The following is a 9590-nucleotide window of genomic DNA, read 5'->3' as shown; positions in this document are numbered from 1 at the left end:
CCCCCGCGCTAATCTGACTGTGCATTAAACACCACCACAGCCTCAGTGCAACTCCTTCCTCCAGCGCACCCTCAGCCCCGGTGCAAGCCCTTTGTCTTCCTCCTCCAGCCCCAGTGCACCGCCTTCCTCCCCCTACTCCACAGCCCTGGTGCACTGCTCTTCCCCACCTTGTCCTTGACCCCCACTGAATGGCCATGCATCCCCGGCCCCAGTGCAGTTTTCCCTGGCCTCAGTTGTGCCGTGTTGCCCAGGACGCTCCTGTCACTGAAACCTCCAGCACGTGCAGGACCTGCAGCCCAGACCCCCTTCCCCCGGCCCCGCTCACCTCCTCTGTGGGGCAGCTGCTGTTCCGGTCCCAGTAGGCACTGCTCAGCAGCAGCTCCATTGTGCCAGACTGACCCCCGCATGAGCTTCTCCCAAATGCACACCGTGCTCCCAGAGTGTGCCCACTTCCTGCCCTTGCAATCAACCCAACACATCCCACCTGGGACTCATCCCAGCCTCAGGGAGCACAGCTGCAGCTGATCAGGGACCGCTGGGGTTACCAGGGCACCAGAGGCACCCTGGCTCCTCAGAGCAGCTTCCTGAAAGCTCAAGGGAGAGCCCTGGGGTGCACAGAGAGGAAAAGAGTATTCAGGGGACAAGATAAAAAAAAAAAGTGAGAGCTATGGGTGCAATAAAAGTTAAAAAAGGCAATGAAAAAGCAAACAAACAGAGCGACTCTGGGGGCACCAAAAGGCAAAGGGAGAGCCCTGGGGCACACCCAGAGGCACCCAGGAAACTCTGGGAGAGAGGGAGAGTAAAAAGCTAAACAGAACATTGTGGCATGCTGCAAAGCAAACACAGGGCCCAGGGGCACACCATAAGGTACATGGGTGTGTTGGGGGCAACCCAAAACGTGAATTGAGGGGTTCTGACGGCATCAGAGGATTTACACAGGACTCTGAGGCAAACCAAAATACAAATTGTGTGCACCMGTGGGGCCATAAGGCACATCACAGGGCTCAATGCAGCTGACAGACTGGGATGGTGCCTGCAGGCTCCCCCCATCCACATGGGGACTCCCAGCTCCAAGCAGACAGGCCCTGGCCCTAGACACACAAGGGATGTTGCAGCATGCAGAAAGCAAATTCGGGATCAGTCTGGGCACCTTACACAACCCTGAAGGGGCCCTGGCTGCCCCAAGGATGATGGGAATCCAGGAGCCCCAAGGGTCCATGCAGTGCAAGGGAAATTCCCCGTAGCCCCGTGAACAGCACTAAGTTCCCTGGGAACCACACAGGCACTCCAAAGTACAAGGGACTTAGGCACTAGCTCCTGGCCCCAGGCGCAATGTGTAGCCTCCTTCCCTGGGCATCATCTTCAGGAAAAGGCACATCCGGAACCAGAGACACGAGTGCAAAGAATAAAACAACTATTTATTGTTTTACTGGGCAGAAACATGACCTGGAAGTGAGTCTGCCATGGAGCTGGGTGCCAGCATGCTTCCCCTTACCCTGTGACACCTGAAGAGTCATCACCAGCATCCGTCCGTCCGTCCGTCAGGGAAGGGTCAGCTCCTGCTGCTGCTCTTGACGTGGCAGGTGTCTGTGTAGCTGACGGCCTATCCCTTCTGCTTTTTCCTTTTCTGCTTTTTCCTTCAGCGACAGGATTCAACGCTGAGAATTTAGAAGACTATGCCTGATCTCACCTGTCTGTGCTTTTGCCTTGCCCCAGATTAGAGCCCTGCAGGACACTTCCACAGCTCTCAGCTCGCCTGTCGCATCACCAGTCCCAATGGATGGGCCTGGACCACACGAAACCCAGACCTTGKGTCARTGCACAGAMTTGAACRCTGGGTACAGGGGAAGATGAGAAACCTCGAACGAGGGTTTGCAGCCTTAGGCTGCCTAGGCTTCAGGGCTTACAGTTTATTATCTATGGATTTTTCATTAATCAGTAAGCCCTAAGCCCTGAACCTTAAGTGACAAACTGCACATGTTGGCACCCAAATGGTGGCTGAGGCTGTAAAGTCTAGGGATGAGGTTGGATTTTAAATCCTGCACCCTGATCGCTAGATGAGCGACCTGTGAACTCTGACTGCTAAAGGCTGAACCCCACAGCCTGCGTAAGAGACCCTCAACAACAAAATAAATAAACCTCAAGTGAAAAAGTCCAAACCCTTAGCTTTAAGCAAGGAAAGATGTTTCCCCTTCATTTAGRAGGGCARCAGAACAGGAAGRYGTGCACCAGAATCCTGTTACTGTTGCTGTTTATAGGCTAGCTTTTAGCCACCGTTCAAATGTGAGCACGTGCAAGAATCATGCCACTGGACTGCACTAAACTGTGCTAACACCAAACATACCTAAACGCCGCAAGCGATAATTCCTCTCTGTTACAGACCATTAATATTTTTGCTCATCTCAGCTCCATGGGCAACCATCCGCAGCCAGTGACAACTGTAACCACCAAGGGCCAAACCACCTGCAACCTCCCAGCCGTGCTCACATACAGCGCAGCCCCAGGACTTAGCTGTGTCCACGCTGCAAGTCAGGGCTCATCTTCTGCAGCCAGCCACAGATCTCTGCGGAGAGCTCCCAGCTGTGACAATGCTCCTTCAACTGCCAGACGATGCTTCAGCACCTGCAAAGAGGCCAGAACAGTTACCGAGAGGTCAGGCAACTGCACAGTCCTCCTAGAACTACTCTCTAGTCCAAGGCCTGTAATTGTTTTCACAATGATGAGTGATGCTCTGTGTCTCAGTCACCCTCTCTGGCTCCATTTCATTGCAAGAATGTCACAGCTGCCCTCATGTACAGCCCTCCCAGACCCCTTCTGTACTTACAGGGTTCCTTAAAAGAGTATCATGGAAATCAACAAGGTGGGCTGAGCTGCTCCTCCTCAAGTTGCCAGCTCTCAGAATATTATCCTGCAAACAAATCAAACTACCAAGGTCACTGGGAGGCTCTCAGTTTAGAGCTTCCCTCCCCCCCCAAAAAAAAAGTTTGAATAATGGTTCCCTAACCTGGGAAAACACAGATGCCCCCCTGAAGCACRGTAACAGTTTTTATCCTGGGGTCCCATATTGCTGTTATGACATGAAACAGCAAAGCAAGGCAAAGACACGTGGGGTCACAGCTTACTCATCTAGCCAAAAAAAAAAAAAATCTTACTTTAGGCCTCACTGCTTCTTCCAGTTAAACAAACCAGAATAAAGCTCCAAGTAGGCAGCTGAGGTTTCACACAGACCTGGCAGCCCTGCTAGCAACAGCAATGCCGTAGTGTCTGGGCTGCCAGTCGCTATTTCCCCCTTCCTTTGCTGGTCTGTGAATCATGGCTTATTACTCACAGGTCTGGTAGGGATGCAGCCAACCCTCCTACGGCTGAAGGCTCCTTGTCAGGACCATAAGAATCCAAAGCTGTTTATAAGCACAAAAGCAGCTCTAACACACACACACAGGCAAGGTAAACAGGGAACACACAGGCCACAAATACCGTTTCCCCCACCTATGCTTTGGAAACCATGACGACACTCGGGTGTGCTGTGAAAGGAAAGTTAGACTAAGTAGCCGCTAGAGATTAATCTGTCCGAAACCTTCTGCATGTTTCTGGCACAACCGTTCTCTGCCCCTCAGTCAATTCAGACACGCACAAGAAGATCCACTTCTTGCAACACTTGCACAGGGACTGCCCCCACTCATTAAGATTAGTGCTCACTGTGCCACTCAGAGGATCCCCCACTGTCTATTCGTATGCCTGGCATTACTACTTCAGAGGGACCTGAGTACATTGGATTGCCTCTGTGCTATCAAAGGTAGAAGTCTAAAAGACAGTTACAGCCCAGAGTGCTGCTAAACAGTCTTTCTCACAACCAGGAAATTTGTGTTCTGGCCCCAAAGGGGAAGCGAGGATGGTGCTACTGGCACCTGCCTTCCCTACTGCTGTTTTCTAAAGGTGCTGTTCCTGCAGAGTCAGCAGACGTGGAAAGCATTACTAAAAAAGGCTTGCCTTGTCCTGGGAATTTGCGGGCAGGAGATGTTAGTTAATTCCACAAGGCTTTAACGTTTCTCTCATCTACTGTCTTCCTGTTTCCCCAAATACCATTGCGAGGTAACTAACTGGGGGTTGCACTAATCGAGCCCTCTGAAAATGATCTCTTAATTTTACAGTTCACACACTTTCTCTCTCCCTCTCCCTCTCTTCGTCTTAACTCTGGTGACTTCACTATCATTCCCCTAAGAAAGCAATTAGCTGGGGCTTCCCAGGGCCCATCTCTCTTAGGCTCTTCCCGAGCTTTTTATTTTACTAGGTGACTGCTTAGCCTGCCGTTTTATGTTAACGTTCCCCTTAAGCATTGTGCACAGCACAGTTATCCCAGACAGGTTGCTCAGAAGAAAAGAGAGAAACATCTGTCCGCCATCTGTGCCTCTGCCCACCAACGTTCTTCAGTCTATGCCTGGCAGTGGGGGAGCCCTCGGGGCATCTGGGAGCTACGCTCCCCAAGGAAATAACTTGGGGCTGCACTAATCGTACCTGACTCCAGTTCTCCTTCACAGGGCCCTTCTTCAGCGCACAGGGTTCCAGCTTCCCGGGACTCAACAGCGCTCCGCGGCCCCGCTCCTCCGGGCTGTGTCCGCAGGGGCGAGCGCACGCCCCGGCCCGCGCTGGGCAGGAGCCGGAGCCCTAACGGCGACACGTGGCGAGGGGGGGTCGGACCCGCGCTGCGGCACACGCGGCGCCGCGCAGACCCCGCCCGACGCTCCCGGCGGGGCCGAGCCGGGCCCCAGCCCCCGCCGCCCCGAGCCCCGCACCGCCGCCCCCACGCAGCCACGGCCTCAGCGGGCAGGCGGCAGCCCGACGGCCACCCGAAGGGGCGCGCTCGCCTCACGGGCGACCCCAGATCCTCCACTTCAGCCGGCTGCAGCCCTCACCCGCCGCCGCGGGAAAACTCCGTCCCTGCTCGCCGCCATGCTGCTCCCCGGCGGTSGAGCAACGCGCATGCGCCAGCTACAGCCAGAGCGGGAGGGGCGGGGGAAGGGCGAGACTCGGGGCGGCGCCCTCGCGTGCTTGGGGCGCGGCGCTGCGCTAACGCTGGGCGGCTGCGGCCTGCGAGCCGCCGTGCGCCGCTCGCCTCGAGCAGCGAGCGCCCCGCGGCTGCGCTGCCAGTGCCCGAGAGACCGGCGGGCATCAGCGACCAGGCTCTGGGGCTGCCCCAGCGGGAGAGACGCGCGGAGCCGCTCTGGGACGGCCCTGCCCGTCCCCGCGACACCAGGGAGCAGCGATAAGGAAGAGCTCCCTGCGCTTCCGGCCCGTGAGCACCGGGAAGGGGCGAGGAGCAGGGCCCATGCGCTTCCCCGTGACCGAAACAGCGGAGAGGAGCGCCGAACGCGGCGCTGCGCGCGCCACGGCTGCCGGCCGTATTCCCTGTACGCGGGGGCGCGGCGCAGGCAGTCGTGGCGGCAGCACTGGCTTGTGGACACGCGATGGCAGCCGTGAGCGCGGCAGTGCGCGTGCGCGCCCGCCGTTCCTGCGCAGTGCCGCACTCCTAACGTGCGATGGCAACAACGAGCGCGCCGGGATGGAGTGCGCATGCGCKCCCTTTGCTGCTGCAGTACCACTTCTTCGACACGCGAGGGCAGCAGCGCGGGCGGCGGAGTGGAGTGCGCATGCGCGCTTGGTGGTGTTGGTCTCAAGCTTGAAAACTGCCCGATGAATTTGCTTATAAACTTTGCTGCACACTACCAGTACTAATTCACTGCCATTGCCTTACCTCATCTACCGTTATTTACGGTGCTTCTGCTAGATACTGATTCTCTGTATTTCACACTCAATCCCTTTATACTAGAGACTTTATTAACAAAGCTTTCACTTAACGTTCCAAAAATGCCCTACTGACAAAAAAATACTGGCAGCTTTATAATATAAATACTCTATTGTTTAATGGGACGGTTTCCACCATTCAACAAGGAACAGTGTTCTTTAGGACTTTCAACCTGTTGCTTTTATTGACTGTTAACAAATAGCCAAAAGCGAGCTGTATTCTTTTCTTGACCGACTGCTCCGTTTTTAATATTAATCAGTAGGAGATGTTTGCAGAGAGCACTTCTACCGCGTTAAAGCAGGAGAACATTAGTATTCTGATCACCTTTTGGGGCACTACAGGCTTTTGCAACAGTGACCACAGCCTAAAAGGCTATTAATATCAGGAAAAGGCGGGATTACGCACTCCTAGAGCAGAGGGACGGGACAGACACCCCCCACTAGCCGCCTGCGCGGAGCTCACCGGTGTCACGACCGACTCAGCGCTACCCTCCCGACGTGCCCCGAGGCAGCCCAGCGCCGCGCCGGAAGTCGCGTACCGGAAGAGCAGCTTTCCCGCCGGAGCTGCTCTGCAGCGCCGATTCCCGACGAGCTCGGCGCGCGGGCCTTCATCCCCGGCGCTCTCTTGACGTCATCGCTCCGCGCCGTAGCGCGAGGGGCTCGGTGGCCACCATGGTGCAGCTGGGTGAGTGCTGCGCGGGCGCGGGCCGTCCCTGTGGCTACCCCCGTAACCGCCCCGCGCTCTCTCCGCAGCTAGCCGCCTGCTGAGGAACTACCGCGGCGGGCAGGTCGTGATCCGCTTCGCGCTCGGCGGCTGCACCAACCGGCCCTTCTTCCGCCTCGTGGCGGCGCACAGCAAGCGCGCCCGCGACGGGAAGTACCTGGAGCAGCTCGGCTGCCTCGACCCGCTGCCCAACGCTTGCGGCGAGAAGGTGGCGGGGCTCAACCTCGAGCGGCTGCGGCACTGGTTGGGCTGCGGTGCACAGCTCTCGCGGCCCGCCGAGAAGCTGCTGGGTAGGCGCGGGGCCAGGGCGGGGAGTGGGGGCGCCTCCGCGCAGCTCACTGTCTCTTCCCGCAGGCCTGGCGGGCTTCCTGCCGCTCCACCCCATGACGGTGACCGGCGCCGAGAGGCTGAGGCGGCGGCGGCGAGCACAGGAGGCCGACGGAGCGCCCTGAATGACGCTGCACGGCTGCCTGGCATCCCTGGACAGCAGCCCACCACTGCCCTGCCCCGTGGTGCCCGACTGCATTAAACATGTTCTCTGTGCACCCTTTCYGCTGCCTGTTCTGCTCTCTCTGGACTCAGCTCTCAAGTTGCAGGTGCTGTCCAACTTGTGTGCAGCAACTACAAAGCCCAGGGGCTTGTCCTCACTCTGATGTGGGCATGGAGCTATTACTAGTTATAGCACCTCACTTCCTGCAGTCATGATATATGGCTGCTGCCAGTTTCTGTAGCCGCCTGCTATTCCTTTCTCAAGTATTTTGATTGCCTTGTTATCTTTTGACTAGAACAACCCAGTCCAATGCTCCCAGCAAGCCTTCATGCAGGCAAATGCAAAGGGGCTATAGCTACTCTTCTGTTTTATTTCTCCAGAGAGGGTCTGGTGCTTTTTGTTCACATAAARCACTGTCAAGGGGAAAGGTTTCAGCATCAGTTAAAGAGGGAGTGAGGTTTGCCAAGGTGAAACATGAACCTTATTTGTCAAGTATTTGTTCTTGTCCTGATCTTGAGAAGTAGGAAACTCACTGAAGTTCCTCTCCTATCCCAGATGCACCTCTTGCTTTTGGGGGTTTCTTTTGGCACAACTCTTACACTACAAAAATCAGATAATGACTAGTTCTCCGTTTTGTTTCCCAGTAAGGCTTGTGCTAGACCCAGCCATGCAGAGGAAGGAATAGATGAAACTGCTTTAAGGAAAAGTCCTTCAACAAAATCACAATCCTGAAGACAGATGGGTTGGTTCTAGTTAAAGAGGGAAGATTATAGCAGATGATGAAAAATTATCTGGAGAGGATGAGGCTGTGAAAGGTAGTATTGGTTTACATAATACCTTCGCCTTCTTCCATATACTTGACACTTTCAGAGTTGTATTCTATACAACATTGTGATCTGTAGTTTGGCAGGCATTTCTAGGAAGCTCCTCTGTAGTTTAGGCTGGATTTCCTTGCTTCAAAGATAGAGGTTTTGTGAAAAGAAGTGCTCTGCAGCAAACCACTGCAGCTTAAGTCACTCTTGCACTTTCGCACCTGCCTGTGCACTGCATTTTATCATACCACTGGGCAGTCTGCAGTCACCCTATGGCTGGACTGCACAAACCGAGTAAGGGAACTGCACTAGCACAAGAAACTAACGGGCTCTTTAGGGCTACCTACTGGAAAATCTCCGTTAAGTTTTCCAAGGCTCTAACATAATCCTACTGAAACGTGCAAGTGTTTTGAAGAGACCTTCTCACTTGAAGTAATCAGCACCACAGACTGCTGCTCTGTTTAAGATCAAGGAGCCTCCCAGTAAGCAGACTGAGGCAGTTCACATTTCTCATCATCTGCTTAAAAGGTGAGATTTTCTTCCTAACCTAAAGCCTTCTAGTCTTTATACCTCGTCACAAGTTTGCAGGATTTGTTAAAAACAGCTTGGGTTGCTATGCTTGGAACACAGATAAGATGCTTCCCCTCAAATTGCAATGGTCAGTTAAAATAAATGTAAGTTTCACTTATGGAAAACAGCTTTCAAATGGTGTGGGTTTTTTACCAATACCCTTAAATTCTAAAATTTTAAACTAGTTCCTGAAAGCTTGGTGAACACTATGCCCACACTAACCAATATCTTCATTTCTGCTCTGAGGCGGTCACTTTCGCTGTTGGCTGTTCCGCAGACCGTTGCAAAAAAACTTCGTATCCTTTGTGTGAAAAATGTATTGCTGGATGCAAGGAAAAGAAAGGGGCAGGAGGGGGAAAGCTTTCCTACACTGCAGATAGTAGTACAATACCATCATCACATCATGCTCCTCAGTCTACTCCTTTTACATGCATGTTTCACAGTTGAATTCCCATTTGACTTTATATTACTTGTTGGCTGCCTTCTTTCTGTTCCCTGAATGCCTGTACGTTCCATAAAACAGGCAGGCTGATGAAGAAATCCTCTCTTCATTTACTGTTGGGGGTGTTATCTGGGTATTAGACTATGTTATTGCCTTCCAAACCAATGTAAAACTTCTCAGTTACTGCCAGGGAGCATTGGGCAGCCAGTTCTATGCACAAGAGTTCTCTTTATTCAATGCAGCTGCCATTTCTGCACATTAAAAACAAACAAACAAAAAAACCCCTACCCCCCCAAAACCAGTCAAAGCTTTTACCATGAAGGACATACTATATCACATACAACATCCTCCCAGAATCTTCAACTTTTCGAAAGAGAGCAGACAGCACAACACAGAAAATAAAGGATTCTGGTACAAGACCTCTAGTCAGTCTTGGTGCTGCTTAAGATGCTGCTGCAGTACAGCTTGTGTTCTCATCTTGGGTGCTCTATTCCGACGTCCGGCACCTGAAATGCAAGCCTGCTTTCCACTGGCAACTTCTGCTCGCTTCACTACAGAAACAACAGCCAATAGTTTCAAAAATGACTGGGACTGACCCTGCGATGGGGCCCCACTGCTCCTTCAGGCTCCTCAGGAGTCACCATAGCCAATAACAGGCACTGTTTGGGGCTTTGGGACAGAGTGGTGATGGTTCCCATGGCAGTGCAGGCCACTCCCCAGCTCACTGCTGTCCAGAAGGGCAATGGCCCCTCT

The 9590-nt window shown here is 53.7% G+C and overlaps 2 protein-coding genes and 1 long non-coding RNA gene across 16 annotated transcripts in view; 1 reads left to right on the top strand and 2 right to left on the bottom strand.

Annotated features, from left to right (window-relative positions):
* Positions 1 to 1397: 1397 nt before the first annotated feature.
* LOC146592162 (uncharacterized) lies at positions 1398 to 4952 on the bottom strand. Its single transcript, XR_014896663.1, has 2 exons — positions 4911 to 4952; positions 1398 to 4662 (listed from the first exon to the last, which is right to left on the bottom strand). It is a non-coding gene; the product is annotated as an uncharacterized LOC146592162 (long non-coding RNA).
* A 216-nt stretch (positions 4953 to 5168) lies between these two features.
* On the top strand, positions 5169 to 7073 carry MRPS16 (mitochondrial ribosomal protein S16). The gene is made up of 3 exons (XM_085311564.1): positions 5169 to 6484; positions 6553 to 6813; positions 6878 to 7073. Exons 1-3 carry the CDS (start codon positions 6472 to 6474, stop codon positions 6973 to 6975), a joined length of 372 nt encoding a protein of 123 aa, XP_085167690.1. The 5' UTR covers positions 5169 to 6471; the 3' UTR covers positions 6976 to 7073.
* A 1972-nt stretch (positions 7074 to 9045) lies between these two features.
* The window catches only part of SLC45A1 (solute carrier family 45 member 1), an 81854-nt gene continuing 81309 nt past the window's right edge, over positions 9046 to 9590 (bottom strand). For all 14 annotated transcript variants that reach the window (XM_085311549.1, XM_085311551.1, XM_085311550.1 and 11 more), the window contains one exon: positions 9046 to 9343. In XM_085311549.1, coding sequence (XP_085167675.1) covers positions 9264 to 9343 — 80 coding nt within the window. In that variant the 3' untranslated portion in view covers positions 9046 to 9263. The remainder of the gene's footprint in view (positions 9344 to 9590) is intronic.

This window comes from Rhea americana, unplaced genomic scaffold (genome assembly GCF_003343005.1).
Source record: "Rhea americana isolate MKP2758 unplaced genomic scaffold, rheAme1 scaffold_343, whole genome shotgun sequence".
In the NCBI taxonomy this organism is placed as follows: domain Eukaryota; kingdom Metazoa; phylum Chordata; class Aves; order Rheiformes; family Rheidae; genus Rhea; species Rhea americana.
This window is presented reverse-complemented; position numbering and strand designations above follow the sequence as displayed.